Consider the following 20,777-nt stretch of genomic DNA (forward strand, 5'->3'; position numbering starts at 1 on the left):
ATGGGGGAATAAGGGGAAGGTCGGCTCTACTGATTGTTATTTACATGCAATGGGACTAGGGAATGGGGGATTGGGGAAAGTTGGGGAGTATTGGAGAAAATAGGGGAATATTTACAAGCGGATATGGAGGCCAAATTCCATATTCGCAACAATATATATATATATATATATATATATATATATATATATATATATATATATATATATACACGTTCCTTCCGTACGCCCCCCCCCCCCCCCCCACCAGGTAACCTACATGGCCCCTCCCTTACCCCTTACTGTCTCCACAAAACACAACACTACCCATAAACATCTACTTTACAAATCAACAAACGTCCCTACTGTCTTCCCCGTTCCTCCATGGGAGTCCCATAAACCAAATTCGTCTTCTCTCCCTCCTAACCAATCAAATTTGCCATTTTCAACTCTCATCATAATTTGCCATCACCAACTCAACATCATAATTTGTCATCACCAATTCATCATCAGTCCCTCCTAGGGAGGAAGAGATGGAATCACCCCAATGTCTCATCCACGTCGTGATGCGTCTCACAAATCCTCACAGCAATTCGCACTTCCTGCAACAGAACAAAGAAACACAGGTGTGGAGTCATCATCACCACAGGTAAGTGGCTGCGTATGGTGCGACAGGTTCATCAATCCTAACTATTTCCTAAATGACTTTAACAACTTTACATTACCCGGGGTCTTTCTCCTGCCAAACCATTGGCCCTCTTACACTATGGGTTCTAAAAACCAATTCCCATTGACCAAACTGTGGTGCTTTTCAATTTGGGGTCTCACTCCCCCGATTCATCTCCCGGTGCCCTCGCACAATTTCTGGGCTGTGGCGTGTACCTCTCCCAGCGGGTCTACCCACCTGCACACCTCCACCACTGCAGTTGCCTCCGAGCTTACCTGCTCCTTACCCTAACCTAACTACCTGGGGAAGGCCCTCTGGCGCTCTCCCCACTCGGTGCCCTCTCTGGCACTGGGCTACCCGGGTCCGTCCTCCGGATCCTCGGGCCCCATCCACAACTACCGGCTCCCAGAGCCCACCTGCGGCCTCACCTGGCCGACATCCTCACAGTGGTGGAGTGCCCAACCAACTACACACACTAACAGGCTACACGCCCAGCCATTTCCACAACACTAATGCACCCATCCACAATACCATTCTGCAACCGCACCACAAATGCCAATATCCAACCACAATTTACCTATACCCTCTACCTAACACTTACACTACCCGCCCCGGGTATCCGTGATGGGGGTCCACTCTTCCCCCATTCACACCTTCGCACCATGCACACCACTCCGTACCACTTACTCCAACTCTCTCCACACACCTGTACTTGCACACCTGTGCTCACTCTTGGTGCCGCCTGCACCCTTCTCTCCCCAAGCGCATTCGCGCTGATCCACACACTCACTACTCACACACTGCTCCACACACCTGTCCAGTTGCACACCTGTGCAATCACACCTGTTCAATTCTCACACACACGGCATCATCTCAGCTAACTACTCCCTTCTGAAACTTGCGCGTCCCAGTCGTCCCTTTAAACTATTGCGCTCCCTCGTCATTATAATCCACACTAATCTACCTGCGTCCCCACTACAGGTATCAGTCACTAACTAACCTTAACGTCACCTAATGTCATCTTCTAGGGCCCTATCAATATCCTAACCCACCCGGGCTAGTTTTCACTGCCATACACCCCATAATCTATTGCTCCTTTGCCCCACCTTTGTGAGGGATGACAGAGTTGCCATCCCACCACATCGGGCATCTCCCACTACCAATTTTGCACATCAAATTTCAACAAATCAAAAATTTGCCAATCACTACCCATCATCTGCCAATCATTACTGCCACTCCTTTGCCAATCATCAAATTTTGTTTTTTTTTTCTAATTTTGGGGCCAAAACACTAACCTCATCACACAGTCTACTCACTAATGCCTCTCGGTGCGCCAATTCCTGTCCAAAGCCCGGCTTCGTAAAGCCAAGCCATGAATGTAGGTTGTTTGGTGCCAGCGGCTGGATACGTCCCGCATTCGGTGCAGGGAAGGAGGTTTACCCGGGCCGAGATCCCACGCACCATCTCGGCACGGAGCCATCCCATGGCTCGATCTCGACCTGCCGGAATGCCTCAACAAAAAGTGGTCGCCATGACGACCCTTCCTATCCAGCCGCCCGCTCTGCCGAGTGGAGCACGGACGCGGCCGTTCAAAGCGAGGCCCAGCACGCACCGAGGGCCCGATTCGGCTAAAAGTCGCTCTAACCTCTAACCCGGTTACCTTCGATGCTTCACCTGCATGCTTACACCCCGCAGCCCGTTCCTTGCTCACACATCCAGCCGTTTCCATGCTCCTCGTACCTTTCCTTACACACCCAGGTACTCTCATTCCACTCACAGACTTGGTCACACACCTGACCACCGAACACCTTGGCACACATTCGTCGCTCGCACACCTCACTAACACACCTCTTCGCGCCCCCTCCTCGGTCACCTCCTCTGTGACAATCACAGGTGTGCTCTCACTCGCACACCCCACCACGTGCCTCACTACCAATTCCAGCGTGCATTCCCACTCACGCTCTACCATTCCAGGTGTGCTTCCTTTCTCACCTGTCACAACCAACTCACGCTCCGTGTCACTCTTACTACTCTCACCTCCACTCTTGACAGCGCACTCACCCTTACTCTCGACAGCGCACTCTTTCCCCATGCACCTGTCCGTCACACACCTTTCTCGCGCACACTCTTGCGCACACTCTCCCGTCACACCCTCTGTAACACTTACCACACCGCGCTTCCATGTGCTCCCTCGCACACGCGCTACGACCGACTCACTCTCGCCAGCACCCTCACTCCTTGGCACGCACTTTTTCCTCACACACCCCAGAGTCTGACTTTCTCGCACACCTCCTTTTTCGCACACCAGACTTGTCGCACACTTCACCAACGGCCTCTCACGAACACCCGGGTCCATCTCGACCCCCAAGCTTATTAAATCCCCTGGCGCATCATACGCACGACCATATTGGTCACCACTTACACCGGGTCCTCTTCCTCTTCGCTTCTCCTCCATCACCTGCGAATCCCTCATCCGGTTAATGAGCACATCATCACGATCCAAACACAGACTTTGGAACAATTCTTTTATTTCCTCTTTTATCTCTTTCTTATCCCCTCTCCGTCGCTTCTTAATTTCGCTCACCCCTTCTTCCACTTCTTCTAATTTCTGCTTCACCTCTTTTATTTCCCGGTACGTCTCCTCAAGCTCGTCCTCCAAAGCTACCTTGACCGTTTCCATGTGCGTCCTCACCTGCCGGTCCTTCGTCTCCATTACCTCTGTCACCTCGTCCAACCTCGTTGTCAGTCCCTCACGTACCATCTGACATTCCCTCTTCGTCGCTATCAAGTCGTCTTTTAGTTCTTTCTGTGTCGCTTTTAAACCTCCTAATACCGCAGTGTTCCTTTGAACCTGCTCCGTTAGTCCTTTTTGTCCCTCCGTCAGCTGTTCCACCTCCTGCGTCAGGTCCTCTATGCCCCCTTGTAACTTTACAGTCCCCTTTCTCACCTCCTTCTCCATGTGCTCCTTACAGTGCCTCACCTCCTCGCGCACTCCTCCGACCTCCTCACTCACACCTCTTCTGATCTCTTCTCCCATCACTTGCATCTCCTGCCCAGATGCCACCCTCATCTGCTCCATTTCCTCCCTGTGAGCATCCAGTTTGGTTTCTACCCCCATTCTGACCCCCTCTATCTGCTGCCCCATTTGTTTAACTTCCCTTTCCGCTTGGTCCCTCATGTCCCTCAATTTGCCTTCCATGGTGTTTTCTAACCCCTCTAACCCCTTTTGCATCCCTTCCATTTGATTCTCTTGAGCGGCCATTCTGTTTTCTACCCCCATTAACCCATTTTTCACCTCTTTTATCCCGTTGTCTAACCCCTCAAAATTATTGTCTAACTTCCCAAATTTCTTGTCCAACTCCTCAAAATTATTGTCTAACTTCCCAAATTTCTTGTCTAACCCCTCACCGGTACCCCTCGCTTCGTCCCTCATTACCCCCATTTGGTTTCCCATTACCCCCATTTTTGCTTCTAGCCTCTCCATAAGGGCCCCCATTTGCAACATAAAAAGGTTCGAATCCACCTGCGGCGCTACCACGGTCGCGGGCGTGGTCGCCGTGGCCATCTGCGAGGCGCCATTTTGCGCGCCCGCTACCTCGTGCGTGACGACGCTATTTTGCAAATCTGCTACCCTCACTGCTTCGCTCTCCTCTTGTCCCTCAATTTGGTCCTGGATCGACCCTGCCTCACTCTCTTCTACCGGAACCCAGCCGTCTTGGTCTGCCATAGCGCGACTTTCAAAATTCGGGTTTTTATTTTCGTAAAACAAAATCAAATTTCGCCGTTATAATTTCGAGCACGTGAAACGTGCTCCGGATCGAATTCCACTTCCCAACACCAATTGTTACCCTAATGGTACAATTGGTGTTCCAAAATTTGGGCCTAACAAATTTAGTCCCAGGTCCGAATCCAACTCCTCGACACCAAATGTTACAGACGCGGTTGTGGATGTTGGTTTACCGAGCGGTTTGGTATGACCGCGTCTGCACAGTTTACCCGATTATACTCGAACGTTGGCCGAGTCGCGCTACGCTAAATCAATTGAGGAAAGGACACAACGGCTGGATTAAATGACACGACACCAGGGGTACAGTTCTCAAGACCTCCGGAGGAGGTTATAATATTTCGGAACGTTAGATTACAAGGACAAGAGAGACAGCATAGGAAGGTAGGCACTTAATCACGGTCTTATAGTAACCCCGACAGACCACAGATAAACAGGACAAGACTGACTCACACGGGGATTGATGGCAAGGAAGGGCAGGTAGTCGAGGCTCAAGGTGCACCTTGGCGCAGGGGCAGAATCGACCCGTTCCGGTCCAGAGATGCGGGAGGTCTCGTCGCACTGGAGGTGGCGTCTGTTTCTCCTTCGTGGCTGAGGCGCATCTGACGTCACGTCCGGTAAGTCGCTGCGTATATCCGGCGGGGAGTGACACGCCCTCGGCTCGTTAGCTCCGCCCCAGATGGAATCGGCCCGTTGCTTCTTATTGGGTGCGGGGGGTTACCGGGCTCCGCCCTTGACGAGGGGCCGACAGGCAGCCCCTTCGTGGTAACCCCGTCGGCGCACATGGGTAATGGCGGCTAACCGAGCCGGAGTGAGGACGCACACTCCCCGCGCGCTGTTGTGGTAGTTGTTGTTGTTGTTGTTGTTTCATGGGGAAGATGGGAGGAGGTAAGGGGAGGTCCTAAACTCACTACTGGTGCCATACAATCACATTCTGGTGCAACGAAGAGTCAGAATTAATGGAAACGAGTCCTTAACTGACATAGACTAAGAATAACTAGCAAGATGTCCGAAAGTTGTCTACGTGAGATGCGGTGGACCTGGGCACGACATTTAATGGGGGAAAAAGGAGAAGGTCGGTTCTACAGAGTGTTATTTACAGGCAATGGGACTAGGGAATGGGGGATTGGGGATAGTTGGGGGGTATTGGGGAAATAGGGGAATATTTACAAGCGGATATGGATGGAGGCCAAATCCCATATCCGCAACAATATGTATATATGTATATGTATATACATATTGTTATGAATTTTGGGGTAGTGTGATATATAGATCAGGTAGATCTGTGTAGGTATCATGCTCCGACTGTCGTGAAGAAGAAGAATCACTCATTGTAATAAGTAAGGACCTGTTTAGCCCTCTAATAAGAGGACCTATATATATTTATATATATATACATATTGTCGTGCGATCCCTTCGGTTAACACCAGGGCTCGTGGATGACCCAAACGGCTTTAATGGAGGCGATGATTGAACACGGATTCGGCTACAAGAGCACGTGAGGAAGAATGAAGGGGAAGAAGCGCAAGCGCGTACCTGGAGGAAATGGACTCAAAACGAACACAAGATTTTGAAGGGAAGAGAAAATAATACAAGGATTTATTTGAAATAAAGGTCGAGACAGGGAAACGCGATGATAAATAAATGTCCTCAATCGGGATCCCGCACACCTCACTTCAGAAACGAGACCAAGGAATGAATTAATAAAATAACTATCCGTCGTGGATTTGTGTAAGATGTGGTGCGTGCTTATCTGTCTGTAGTCTGTGTGTCCGTCGTCCAACGCGGCTCCCTCAGCCCGCCTCACTCGCGCGCTCCGAGCAGGCCCCGAGCGACCCACCCCGCTCCAATCTCCTCGTCGATCGCACACGAGGTCCCGCCCGCTCACAGCACCGAGCCTCTCTCCCAGCACCAAAAGTATCGCGAAGGGCCGAGCACCGCTCCAAGCATCACGAAGATGACGAACCAACGACCAGTCAAGAATGCAGGGAAGAGGGCGAATCAACCCAGGCAAGAGTCCAGCGCAGAGCAGAGAGCGAGCTTCAAGCACGAGGGGAGTGAGAACGAATAACCCCAGGAAAGCACAGAGAGGGAAATGGAAGAGACAAAATGCCGGCGGGCCAGCAGTTTTATAACTTGCCCTGTGACGTCAATTCTTTTTCTCTCCAACCAGCGCAGTGACCCTCATCTTCCAGAATCTTCTCACCATGCTGGTGTCCTCTCATTGGCCGAGTGCTTCTCGCCCTCCATGACATGCCATCCTCGTGGCCAATCAACAGTCCTCCCGGGCGTGGCTCCCAGCCTTGCTCGATGCTTGGTCGCCCATGGTAGCATACTGCGCAGCTGCTGCCTGCTTGGCTTCCAAAGTCTTATGGTAAGGGAGGGGAATTATTTAATGTGTGCTCTGAGGGATCTATCTAGTGTCTATGTGAGTGTGTATTGCCATAAGGGACACAGGATTGGCGACAGAGGGGACGACGAACAAAGTAATCTTATCCATAATCCCTGTACTACTTAGCACGCCCCGCCCCCTCGTAGCGGGGACACCAATACAGCTTATACCGACATCCGGCTAACCATATAACTTTTTTTTTCTTTTTTTTGTATACAAGATCGAGGCACATGAAAGAGAGAACATTCATCACACAAAAAGTGAAACCGACACATAAAACACAAAAACCAAGGGGAGCGGTAGACAAGATGGGGAGAGAGGGGAAAGGACACAAACACAACATTTGAGAGCAGGGACATCGGGAGAAATGTGGGAGGGGGAGGGCAGGGGGCAGGTGGGAGAGGTATAAAACATATGAACACTGCAAGGACTTCCAGGAAAGAAGTTGGAATTTCAAAAAAAAAAAAAAGAAGTGTATCTGGGATGAATTAGCGGGGGTAGAAAAGATCAAGGTTTTGGATGGGGGAAGATAAGAGATGGTGGTGAACAGCTGTTTTAAAGACCTGGAGGGAGTAGTGGGATTGAAGGGAGTGGGGGCGTTTGTTCCAGAGGCAGGAGAAAAGGGGAATGAAAGAGTGAAGGTGAGCAGAGAGCCTAGATTTTGGCAGTTTAACCATAAGAGGGTTGCAGGCAGATCTTGTGTGACCTGAAGGAATATTGGGGGGACAGAGCACAGAGAGAGCTGGGGGAGCAAGGCCGGAGAGGAGTCGGTAGAAGACAGAAAGACCACCAAACCTGCCTGCGGTGAGTGAGTGAATGGCCCTCGGAGTTAACTTCATCGCAGGAGATTCCAATGATTCTGAAAGCTTTGGTTTCAACAGCGTGAAGCCGAGCTAGGTGTGAGGCAGGAGCACCAGCCCAGAGGGGGGAACAGTATTCCATTGAGCTGTGGATGAAAGCCTTGTATGTGGTGAGGAGCTCAGGTGTGCCAAAGAAGGACTTCGCACGATGGAGGATGCCCAGTTGGCGACTGGCTTTGGAGGCCAGCTTGGAAATGTGGTTTTCGCAAGAAAGATCATGGCAGATAGTGAGACCCAAAAGCTTGAGCGACAGAACTTCTTGGAGAGGATTGTTGAGAAAGTAGATGGGAGGGTTTTCCAGCCGGTCCTTTCGGAGAGACATTGTAAGAGTGTGAGATTTGTCAGGATTGAAAGACATGTTCCACTTGTTTGACCAGTCTGTGATTTTGTCCAGGTCTGCAGAGAGTGAGGAGGCTGCAGACTGCCGATCTGAGGGATGAGGAATGGAGTGGCAGACAGTGGAGTCATCAGCAAAGAGATGGAGAGGATTTTCCAGAGAGTCGGAGAGATCATTGATGAAGACCAGAAATAGCACAGGGCCCAGAACACTATCTTGGGGGAACTCCAGCCAGAACAGGAAGGGGAGATGAGAGAAATCCAATCAGGGTCACACGTTGCCGACGACCAGAGAGGACGTCCGCAAGCCATGAGTGGAGATTTCCATGGACACCATAGGAGGAGAGTTTGGTGAGCAGAGCTGGGTGCCAGACCGTATCGAAGGCACCTGATATGTCAAGTGAAACAGCTCTGATTTCCTGTTTGGCATTGAGGACCTCCATCCATTGTTGAGACAGCAGAAGCAACATGTCCAGATTAGAATGACCTGGTCTGAATCCAAATTGATGATCAGAGATCAAGCCATTGGAGAAGAGGCAGGATTTGATTTCCGAAGCAATGATGGATTCCATGACTTTGCTGATAATTGGAAGCAGGCTGATTGGTCTGTTGTTGCAAGGATCGGTTTTTGCACCTTTTTGTGTAAAGCGGTCATGTTTGCTGATTTCCAAGATGCTGGCAGATGACCTTGAGCAAAAGAGAGGGTGAAAAGAACAGAGAGAGGGTGAGATAGAGCGGCAGAGCAGGATTTTAGGGCCCGTGGGCTGATGCCGTCTGGTCCAGTTGCAGAATCAGAGTCGAGGTTTGACAAAAACTTCTCCACCTTGTCAGGAGAGAAGGACACAGAGTCCAGGAGCAGTTGGGTTCGACTGGGAAAGGTGGGAACAGGGAGAGATGGGTTTGGGACACAAGATTTTGAGGCAAACACAGAGTTGAGGCATTCGGCTTTGTCACGTGCGGTGTCAACTGTGTAGCCATTTGAGGTGAGGGAGGGGATGGAGGGGGAACAAACACCAGAAACGGATTTGGCCAGACGCCACCAGGATTTGGAGGAAGGAGACAGGTTTGAGAGTTCAATCTTGAGTGTGGAGAGATAGTGCTTCCTGGCACTCATTATTACAGGTAGATTATTACAGGTAGATTCCCTATCGCGACAGTTGAATACCTACCTATACAGATGTATCTGACTCTATATATCACTCTACCAAAATTCATAACAATATACAGGGTGAGTCAATATACAGGGTGACTGGTGTTGGCTTAGTGGTTAGTGTGCCGGCTCGGGATCCTAGGATCCGGGGTTCGAATCCCGGTCGATCGCTGAATTAACACCAGGGGGGTTGACTCAGACTCAGCCTGTCATCCTTCCGAGGTCGGCAAATTGAGCACCAGTTCACTGGTAATTCCCTGTGTGTCGCAAGAGTCGACCAACAGGGTTGGTGGCAGGAAGGGCATCCGGCCGTAAAACATCGCTTCAAAAAGGGTACCATGGTGCCCGAAAAAGGCCAACCCCTGCTCTGCAGGGAAAAATGGCCTCTGAAGGTGGTTCATACAGGGTGAGTCAAAAGTAGCCCCCTATTTCTGTTTATATATATATATATATATATATATGTATATATATATATATATATATATATATATATATATATATATATATATATATATATATATATATATATTTCTGTCAGTTGATTGTTTGATTGCCATTTGTATTACAGTGTACAAGAAGGTAGAAATAAATGAATGACATGTTTATCTAAACATTTATTCAGGGGAAAATTCGCCAGAACAGAAAGCCGAAAAAACAGAAAAAACAGAAATCGGGCGCTACTTTGACTCACCCTGTATTGTTATGTCTGGTGAGTAGTGATATGTAGAGCAGATAGGGCTGAGTAGGTAACATGCTTCGAGGTGTCGCGGTAAGGAAAACTACCTGTAATAAGTTCATGTGTAGGCGTTTTGTCGGTTAAGATGTATACTTGTGAATCTACCAGGAGGTTCGAGTGATAAGTAGTGTAGGGATTAAGGAGTAGCACCCCTGTGTGTCCTCACCTGGTTAGCCAAACCTTTGTCCCTTTTGGCACTGCACACCACATAGACATTCTGACAAGTCCTTAGTGCAATGCTAAATAATGCCCTCCCCCTGACATGACTGAGGAAGAAACCAGGCAAGGACACCGCAGAATGGCCGCTGCCATTTACACCTCCGACAGGCCTATCCACCTCGAATAGCACGTGCTATGACACCAGGAGCAGGGAGCGCGAGTGGGAGTGATGCAGTGGGCATGCATCTGGGCGAGCCGGCGAGTCGGTGGAGGAGACTGATTGGTTGGCAGCGCGCCAGGGCTGACGTCACGGAGAAGCAGAGATTAACGAGCGCCGTACGCCATTGAAACATGTTCTTTTTATTAATTCATATCCCCTTGTCTCGTTTCTGAAATCTGTCAGAGTGTGGGATCCCAATTTAGTTACCTTATTTTATTATCAGCACGTATTTTCCTGTCCTTGCCCTTTTCTTGAATAAATCCTTCTATTATTTTCTGTACATACTTGAACGCAGTTTCCGGGTGATTAGTTTAACAGGTACGGCTGCAGGGCTCTCGCCGCTCCCCTCCATCCCACGCGCTTGGGTTAGCTTTTGGTTTTGGAATCCGCCATTGAGTTTTCGCCTTAGGGGCTAAGGCCTTCGCAATCGGCATCCATGACCGCCGGATATTAATCAAAGGCGGTTGCGCGACAATGTATATATATTGTTGTGGATATGAGAATGTTTTTTTATTTTATTGTTGTGGTAAAATGTTGTTGTAAAAGGTTGTTGTAAAATATCACCCCTCCTCCCTCCGTTTGTGGTTGTATAAAGGTCAAAGGGCGTTCCCGTAGTTAGTCCATAAAACATACATGCAGGACACGATATATCTTTTTTGACAGTTATATCCTTATTATGTGTATTAGTGTAAGGCTGTGTCTTCCATTAATTGAAATACTCCATTGCACCAGTGAAAGAGAATAGATCCCCTTTCCTTCCCATCCCCAAAACCTCCATTTCCATATTACATCCCCTCTCGTCATTGCTGAGCCCTCGATTCCTAATCACCTCCCCTCCAATAACCGCCATTGACCATGTGCTTGAGTCGGAGAAGAAAGGCGTGTCTCCACCTCGTCATAGTGGGGAGGAGGGGCCTGCCCGCCCGTCGTCATCGAGGGCGGAGCCCGAGGGTCGCGCGACCAACCAGGGCCGAGGTGAGCACCCCGTTGGGCGTGTCCAAAACGCCGGCGGCGTAATCGCTGGAGGCACTATAAAAGGCGCAAACGGAAGTGAGTAGTGAGTTGGTCTGAGTCGGTTGCCAGAGGAGGGTCAGTGGTTGCGTTGGTTGCGGTGGTAAGAAGTCGGTGGTGAGAAGTGGTGGCGTTGAGGGGTCAGTGGTTGCGTTGAGTTGTCAATGGTGAGGAGACACCAGGGCCAAGAGAGAGAAGGTGCCAAGGGCCATTACCAGCAGTTGCGCCAGAGACGGCAGACGCGCCCTGAGCTGAGCCAGAGAGGCAGCGTTGACTCCACCAGGCAGCTTCAACCCGTTACCCCGCGGGGACCAAATAGCGGTGGCATCGGTGGCCGTCGAGGTCCAGCCGACGTCCCGTGCGGGATCAAGCCAGAACCATCTGCCCCAGCTGAACCTTCCCATTCCTCCTTCCAACATTCATTCCATTCCATCCTTCTTGTATACGTGAGTTTGTATTGTTTGTTCTGTCCCTGGGTATTTAATTAAGTCTGTAAGTAAGCTAAAATTTGCACTGTGTCACCTGCGTCTTATGTGTTGTAAATAAACCTTGATTGCTCCTTGTTGCTTGTGTAAATAATAAATCCAATTACTCTTCTGTCCGTCTATTCGTTTTATTCCTTTTCCTCTTGCATTTCGTCGTTTCAGTCTTTTCCCAGATTGGGCAGCTGTGGTGCGATACGGCCAAAGTTCTGGGTGAATCGGGTGAGTCAGGGATCCTGTTAGGTCGCGGTTAAATACACCACCGCTCGGTCATCATAACATCTAAACCGCGATCTGTAACAATTGGTGTCGAGGAGTGAGATTGGACCCTGAGCGCGCTTCACGCGCTCGAAATTATTAACGGCGAAATTTGATTTTGTTTTACAAAAATAAAAACCCGAATTTTGAAATCGCGCCATGGTTGGTCAAGGCGACGGGATGTCGGTGGGAGAGATAGACGGGGTAGAATCGACCCAGGACCTCGGGGAAATGTATGTGGAGGAAAGGGTGGAGGAGAGTAAAGAAGGTGTGGTTGAGGGGGTATCAGGTGCACAAAATGGCGCTCTCGCGCACGTGGTTACAGCGGCACCAAATTTAGCCACGCCCATGGTCGCGGCAGCCGAGCCAGAGATGCCAGAGTACGTGCAAGTCTTTATGATTGAAATGATGGCAAAAATGAGGGCTCAGAGTGAGCAAATTAAGGCTCAGACTGAGCAAATTGAAGCAACAACGAAAGAAATGAGGGCCGATATGGAGAAAAGGGAGCAGAGGGACAGAGACCGCAAGTTGGGCGAAAGGGTCCCACGGGTGCACGACGAGGTAAAGCGGGTCGAAAAGCGCTGGTTGAGCGAAGCGGAGGAAAGCACGGGTACAATGACGGGGGTAGAAATCGCGACACGGGGTTTGGAAAAGCCGGCGACCGATGAGGTAGAGGGTGTTTTATTAAAGCCAGCGGTCGTCGAGGTGAATAAAGAAAAAGCAGTGCTGGGAATTAAAATTGAAGAGATGACGGAGGTAGCCCGGGAATTGCAGGGAGAAATGGATTATGTACAAAGTCCCTGCTCAAATCATGATGATGTACTCGTTAATCCAAATGGAAGTTTGCAGGTTTTGGTGCAGGGAGGAAGAAGAACCCCGAAGGTGAGACGTGCTGTGTATTGTGCGGGGAGATTTTGTAAGAGGATGTTTAGCGACAAAAGAATTTTCGCGCGCTTGGGATCGAGGAAGCATCCGGGCGTTGGTGAAGGGTCCCGTGTGAGTGGAAATGGCACGCGTGGGAGGAAAAAGTGTGCGTCGGCGAATGGGTGTGTTTTTGTGAGGGTGAAAGGGGTAGCGTATGCTTGTAAGCATGCAAGTGAAGCATCGACGGTAACCGGTTTAGCGGTTAGGGCGACGGATAGCCGATGCGAGCACTCGGTGCGAGGGGTGCTTTGTTGGGTGCGAGGCCCGGCGCGGATCGAAGCTGCGTCGCTTCTCTTCGAAGCGTCGTTGCCGATTCGGGCTTGGCCCCGCCCCGCACGGTCGAGTCCGGGCCTTGTTGGGCCAGGCGACCGGTCCGGTTCAAGGGCGAGTGGGAGGAAGCGGAACGGTGCCCCCTCGTGGGGACGGGGTTCCGACCGGGGGAGATTGAGCCATCGGGCCCGGGACCGCAAGGTGCCGCGCCGAGATGGTGCGTGGAGCCTCGGTCCAACCAAACCACCTCCCTTGAACCGAAAGCCGGACGGATTCAACCTGCAGGCAACCAAACCACCCGAATTCATTGCCCGGCTTTACGAAGCCGAGTTTAATGATGTCATGACGCACCGAGGCTAGGATATAGCGGACTGTGATAATGATGGTAGTGATTTGATACGAAATTTATAATAGTGGGTAGAATTGGCAGTAAATGGAAAATTTTTGAATTGGTTGGAATCTGGACTAACAAAATTGATAGTGAGAGACCCCCGATGTGGTGGGATGGCAAATCCACCATCCCTCACAGACGTGGGGCAAATGCGCAATAGATTATGGGGTGTATGGCAGTGGAAACTAGCCCGGGTGGGTTAGGTTATATTGTTAGGGATCTAGCGAAGATGACATTAGGTGACGTTAAGGTTAGTTAGTGACTGATACCTGTAGTGGGGACGCAGGTAGATTAGTGTGGATTATAATGACGTGGGAGCACAATAGTTTAAAGGGACGACTGGGAAGCGCAAGTTTCAGAGGGGAGTAGTTAGATGAGATGATGCCGTGTGTTTGAGGATTGAACAGGTGTGATTGCACAGGTGTGCAACTGAACAGGTGTGTGGAGCAGTGTATGAGGGAGTAGTGGTGATGTGTGTTGTGTTGACCAACTGGTCCAGGAAGAGGAGGAGGGTGCAGGTGGCACCAGGTGTGATTGCACAGGTGTGCAACAACAGGTGAATGGAGAATGGTTGTGTGGAATAAATGGTAGTGTGGAATAAATGGAGTATTTGAATGGATGGTCGTGGAGTGAGTATGGTGGAAATTGTGGAGTGGAGTGGATGGTGCGAAGGTGTGAATGGGGGAAGAGTGGACCCCCATCACGGATACCCGGGGCGGGTAGTGTAAGTGTTAGGTAGAGGGTACAGGTAAATTGTGGTTGGATATTGGCATCTGTGGTGCGAGGTGAAAGAATGGTATTTGGATGGGTGCATTAGTGTAGTGGAAATGGCTGGGCGTGTAGCCTGTTAGTGTGTGTAGTTGGTTGGGCACTCCACCACTGTGAGGATGTCGGCCAGGTGAGGCCGCAGGTGGGCTCTGGGAGCCGGTAGAAGTTGTTGTGGATGGGGCCCGAGGATCCGGAGGACGGACCCGGGTAGCCCAGTGCCAGAGGGCACCAGGGGGTGACAGAGCCAGGAGAGGGCCTGCCCCAGTTAGTTAGGTTAGGGTGAGGAGCTAGGTAAGCTCAGGTGGCAACTGCAGTGGTGGAGGTGTGCAGGTGGGTAGACCTGCTGGGAGAGCTACACGTCGCGGCCCAGAAATTGTGCGAGGGCACCGGGAGATGAATCGGGGGAGTGAGACCCCAAATTGAGAAGCACCACAGTTTGGTCAATGGGAATTGGTTTTTAGAACCCATAGTGTAAGTGGCCAATGGATTGGCAGGGAAAGACCCCGGGTAGTATAAAGTGTATTAAAGTCATTTAGAGAATAGATAGGATGAAGGATCTCCTCGCACCATCTGCATCCACTCACCTGAGGTGACAGGTACTCCGCACCATGCCATGTTTAATTATTTTTACTGTGCAAATGTTTGGATTGTGAGACGCATCATGACGTGGGTGTGACATTGTGCTTTGATGTTCCATCTCTGCCTCCTTATGAGGATTGATGATGAATTTGGTGATGGCAAATTTGGAAGTAGAGGGATTGTGGAGACGAATTTGGTATAGGGGAAATATGGGGAAGACGTGACAGTAGTGACGAATTTGTAAATGTGTAGATTTTTGTACATATGGGGTAAGGGCAAGGGTAGGGTAGGTGACAGGGGGGTGACGTACGGTAGGGACGAGCTTTCTCACTTCGCCCTCCGTACGCATTTCGCCTTGCATTGCCTTATTGATGTGTACCCTTGTGACCTTACCCCTCGCTCAATTGTCTTTCCCCTTTTGTCTCCCACATGACCTGTGCGCCATTGGGTGCCGAGGGGAGCGTGCGTGGGTCGGCCATTGTGCGCCCGAAATTCCCAGAACCAGCTGTCTGCATCGATGCACCACATTATGGACCACATGTCTGTGGCCGAGCACCACTTATGGACCCCATGGGTTGGGGCATGGCCCCTCTGCTGGAACCGGCCATGAGGGCCCGAAATCTTGCTGGCGGACCTTGGCCACAGGGCACCGATGCCCCACAGGTGAACCACACTAGTCGGCCCTGTGGGCCATAAATAAAATCAAATTAAAAAAAAGGACACATGGGGCACACTTTATTGCAAATAGGCCGCCAGTAAGAAAAGCAAAGAAAATGACAACAACTGGAAGAGATAATAATAACCAGCAGAGGGAGCCGAAGAGCAAGAGATCACCTGCAGGGTTAGGGGTTGTTTGGTTATTTTTTATTGTTGAACATTCATGAACAGTGATGACTGTGCACCGATTGGTGCTTGAGGGTGCTTTGGTGCGTTTTTGGGTGCTTTAATGGTGCGTCGATGCAGAGCAGACTGTCTCCCCCCCCAGAAAGAACAATCACAGGTCCTGGGTTAGTTTTGTAAATAAAAATAGCGTCGTTGTAAATAATGCTTCCCACCGTCAGTGTATAGTTTGAAGACCATTCCGCAATTCGGTTAACTGTGGGTGTAAGTCTGTTAGGCAGGGTGCAATGGAGCAGCGGGACACATTTATTTATGTTTTAAAACTGTCGCACTCAGGGTCAGGTTAAAAGTAGAGGGAACTACACCTACGTGCCACACTAAGGTAAAAGTTATAGGCCCGGGACGTGCCTAAGGGGAGGAGGGTGCAGTGTTGTGGATATGAGAATGTTTTTTTATTTTATTGTTGTGGTAAAATGTTGTTGTAAAAGGTTGTTGTAAAATATCACCCCTCCTCCCTCCGTTTGTGGTTGTATAAAGGTCAAAGGGCGTTCCCATAGTTAGTCCATAAAACATACATGCAGGACACGATATATCTTTTTTGACAGTTATATCCTTATTATGTGTATTAGTGTAAGGCTGTGTCTTCCATTAATTGAAATACTCCATTGCACCAGTGAAAGAGAATAGATCCCCTTTCCTTCCCATCCCCAAAACCTCCATTTCCATATTACATCCCCTCTCGTCATTGCTGAGCCCTCGATTCCCAATCACCTCCCCTCCAATAACCGCCATTGACCATGTGCTTGAGTCGGAGAAGAAAGGCGTGTCTCCACCTCGTCATAGCAGGGAGGAGGGGCGTGCCCGCCCGTCGTCATCCAGGGCGGAGCCCGAGGGTCGCGCGACCAACCAGGGCCGAGGTGAGCACCCCGATGGGCGTGTCCAAAACGCCGGCGGCGTAATCGCTGGAGGCGCTATAAAAGGCGCAAACGGAAGTGAGTAGTGAGTTGGTCTGAGTCGGTTGCCAGAGGAGGGTCAGTGGTTGCGTTGGTTGCGGTGGTAAGAAGTCGGTGGTGAGAAGTGGTGGCGTCGAGGGGTCAGTGGTTGCGTTGAGTTGTCAATGGTGAGGAGACACCAGGGCCAAGAGAGAGAAGGTGCCAAGGGCCATTACCAGCAGTTGCGCCAGAGACGGCAGACGCGCCCTGAGCTGAGCCAGAGAGGCAGCGTTGACTCCACCAGGCAGCTTCAACCCGTTACCCCGCGGGGACCAAATAGCGGTGGCATCGGTGGCCGTCGAGGTCCAGCCGACGTCCCGTGCGGGATCAAGCCAGAACCATCTGCCCCAGCTGAACCTTCCCATTCCTCCTTCCAACATTCATTCCATTCCATCCTTCTTGTATACGTCAGTTTGTATTGTTTGTTCTGTCCCTGGGTATTTAATTAAGTCTGTAAGTAAGCTAAAATTTGCACTGTGTCACCTGCGTCTTATGTGTTGTAAATAAACCTTGATTGCTCCTTGTTGCTTGTGTAAATAATAAATCCAATTACTCTTCTGTCCGTCTATTCGTTTTATTCCTTTTCCTCTTGCATTTCGTCGTTTCAGTCTTTTCCCAGATTGGGCAGCTGTGGTGCGATACGGCCAAAGTTCTGGGTGAATCGGGTGAGTCAGGGATCCTGTTAGGTCGCGGTTAAATACACCACCGCTCGGTCATCATAACATCTAAACCGCGATCTGTAACAATATATATATATATATATATATATATATATATATATATATATATATATATATATATATATATATATATATATATACATACATACATACATATATACGCACATACAGACGTACTGTGGACAAACATAACCAGAAAACCTTTGAGAGTCTTGGACTGTTGTGAACATCTCATTCCAACAACATTTTAAACTCTCCAGCTCAGACAAGTAAAATAGCAGATCCACGTGCGAGATAAATATAACCTTGCACGATTCATATTCTTCAAAATGATTTTCCATCACAGAAGCATGAATCGACAAAAGTACAATTTATTAATTGTTTATACAAACAACTTATGTGTACCATAATGCACAATTAAGGTTATAATCATCAACTCCACAAGGACCATCCCATACAACCTATTATAAATGATTGTATGATCTCAAGTTCAAAAACAAAATGTTGAGAGTGACTTTTAATTTGAGTGATAAAACTAACGATCTGTCTTTCAATCTGCCACAGCTTATTGTCATATTCCTACTTTCCTTCCTTGTCAAACGAAAAAGGCTTTGGAAGGGTTCCTGTCATGGCTCTCCAGGGTTACTGGTGTAAGTGCATCCTTTATTTAACCTGCTTCTCTCCAAGTTCACAGTTTAATTTCACCACAGATTGTGCATTGGAAGAAAATACATGCTTCACCAATTATGAAGCATGTTTAACATATGCAAACTTTTCTGCCATTCCAGAGTTTGAAAGTTCGACCAATGAGAAAAGGTTTGCCATACTAAACCAATCAGTTTATATTTGCCTTCGCAGTCCACTATGGTACCCAGAAGGTCTTCCAGACCGCAGGGTGTTCGCGGCCGCCTTTGGTCTCCTCGTTTGTGCATACTTCAGAGTGACCTTAGAAGATCAACCACTACCTTTCATGACATCTCAAAAGCAGCATCAAGGTGTTGTAGACACGTCATGCTTTCATCTCGCACTGTCATGCTGTGTACATGTCATCAATTGACGAATCGCTCAGATCAAGTGGATCCCCTCAATGGAAGTTGAATCTGTTTATTAAAAGTTGAATAAAAATGAATCTGTTTGAATCAGAATGTTCCAACTAAACCGAATTAATCCAGATCATCAAATCTTTTTCGAAAGCAGGTCTTCAGGTCATAATACTCCAAGGCATATGAATTGCATTGTTCACCGCAGTTATGAAGAAATTGTGAAAGCCTTTCAATATGCTACATCAGCAGTTTTAACAGTAATTACCACATTGGTTGGCTGACATGGCAGGCATTTTGAATGTGCAAGCGTTGCACTCAGGGTGTAACAAAAGTACAAAACATGTAAAATATAGCGGTTAATCCAGCCAACAGCTGAGTGATGTTTTATCACCATCTTTGCAGAACTGCTCATGATTGTGGCTTTCCTGTACTACGGCGTGCTCTACTTCCCACTATTGGCATGCGCACAGATTCCAAACCGAAACGCCCATGTCCTGGGATGCCTCTTCTCTTGGGTCTACCTGGGTAGTCTCGTCTCACAGAAAATGGAATGTCCAAGTACGGCATTGGTTAGTAAAGATGTATAAGTTACTGTATTTGATTACAAAAAAGCATTAAGCATTGTTTTCACAGCAAAGTTGCATTATTATGGGAATTTAAAAAAAAGAAACTATGGATTTTATTATGATATTATCACACAAATAATTCCCAACCCTATTTTTTCAACAGTTTTATGCTTACTATTCCATCCTTGCTGCATTTCCACAAATACTGTGTCTGCTTTATCTAAGTATCAAGTACCCGCTCCTACTTTACAATGACTTCGTCAACGATTCGGAACTCGGCAACAATCAGGTAAATCTTCATACCACCAATTTTGACATCAGCAATTTTATATATCAGCATATATAATATGCAATTTAATGCAGATTAAGTTAATATAGTGCAAAATGCAATTTAATTTTTAAAAAATCTAAAATGCAGCATATGTCAGCAATTTTGACATTTTTTCAGTTAACTTTGATAAAAGAGGCTCTGATTACACATGTGCTGCTTTGTTCCTCATGCTCGGTGTAAGTTGGTCCACTTTCTGTCCAGTCTTTGTGTTTCATGTCTGCGAAGGCAGGTATGGGTTGTGCAAACTGTACCTCATTATGACAACTGGTGTGTGTTATGACAATTATGTTATGTGTGTTATGTTATGACAACAACATTATGACAATCCACCTGCAGGAAATTTGCTGCTTGCAAAGCCACCAATTGGAGTATGTACGGCAACTATTCAAGCGCAAGATCTCCAAAATGAGGTAGTGTGTTGCATCCCGTGCAGAATTTGTGCAGCAATTCCCACAATTGTGACACTCACTGCTCAGGCTTTTAAACCTGTCCCTGCCTTTCCCACAGCGAGGAAACATCCTCTGTGTGCTCATCTGTTTGGGCGTATCTCTCTTATTCTGACATTAAAGGTAGGTAGTTGTTAAAGTAGTGCGCATTGAGTTTGTATTACTCTTGCTTCCCTGCTCTGTTTCAATTCCCTGCATTAACAAGTCAATAATATTTAAATAATGAAAATAAAGTATTGAACTATAGAGAGTTCATGAAATACTGTTTCTGTGATAGCAAAGGGGAAGGGAGATGAGTTTAGGAGAAAGTGGGAAAAGGAAAGAGGGTTAGAGGAATTAGAACGCATGGGAATGGGAAAGAGGAATGTAAATGTATATATGGTGAGAGGGGGTGAATAAGAAGGGGGGAGGGGGGTGGTCAAAATCCCCCAGTTTGTATACTTCAATGTAAATGGTGACTAAATATAGGTAATAAACAATAATGTTAATTTTCTTCTGATTATGTGTAAAATTGCCTGCAGGATTCAGATATCCATCAACTTCGATAATATCCATGGTGGTATCGGTCATCACAGTCTATCAGGTGAGTCTAGGAAACTTCCTCTTTTTGCCTACTTTCCCTTTGGGGTTGTTGTTTTTAGATACATTTTTATTTATTCAGGTTTGAGCTAGCTACAAGCCTTGCGCTTTAAAGATTATTTTTGTTTTGTTGATGATGGCATCAAGATAGAAATACGCTTCTAAAGCTGAAGCTTTAAAATATGGTACTGCTTTGAACAATGGAACTTTGGTGTTTTTATTTTTTGGGGGGATATCTTCTGTGGACCCTCTGTATGGAAAGGCTCTGGCATGAAAGGGTCAAAACCTGTGATGGACGATGCCTAACTAACGATGCCATTGAACCAGGCACTCGGGA

The 20,777-nt window shown here is 48.3% G+C and overlaps 1 protein-coding gene across 6 annotated transcripts in view; it reads left to right on the forward strand.

The window, feature by feature from the left end:
- Positions 1 to 20,777, forward strand: part of STRA6 (signaling receptor and transporter of retinol STRA6) — a 78,136-nt gene that overhangs the window by 21,939 nt on the left and 35,420 nt on the right. For 4 of the 6 annotated variants that reach the window (XM_078772212.1, XM_078772213.1, XM_068106341.2 and 1 more), the window contains 7 exons: positions 18,040 to 18,125; positions 18,334 to 18,470; positions 18,921 to 19,087; positions 19,248 to 19,373; positions 19,752 to 19,825; positions 19,923 to 19,984; positions 20,383 to 20,444. In XM_078772212.1, coding sequence (XP_078628338.1) covers positions 18,040 to 18,125; positions 18,334 to 18,470; positions 18,921 to 19,087; positions 19,248 to 19,373; positions 19,752 to 19,825; positions 19,923 to 19,984; positions 20,383 to 20,444 — 714 coding nt within the window. Of the gene's footprint in view, positions 1 to 6,606; positions 6,802 to 18,039; positions 18,126 to 18,333; positions 18,471 to 18,920; positions 19,088 to 19,247; positions 19,374 to 19,751; positions 19,826 to 19,922; positions 19,985 to 20,382; positions 20,445 to 20,777 lie in introns of those variants that run through there. The other 2 variants (XM_078772214.1, XM_068106342.2) reach the window with 2 other exon arrangements.

This window comes from Myxine glutinosa, chromosome 2, assembly GCF_964187855.1.
Source record: "Myxine glutinosa chromosome 2, kmMyxGlut1.1, whole genome shotgun sequence".
In the NCBI taxonomy this organism is placed as follows: domain Eukaryota; kingdom Metazoa; phylum Chordata; class Myxini; order Myxiniformes; family Myxinidae; genus Myxine; species Myxine glutinosa.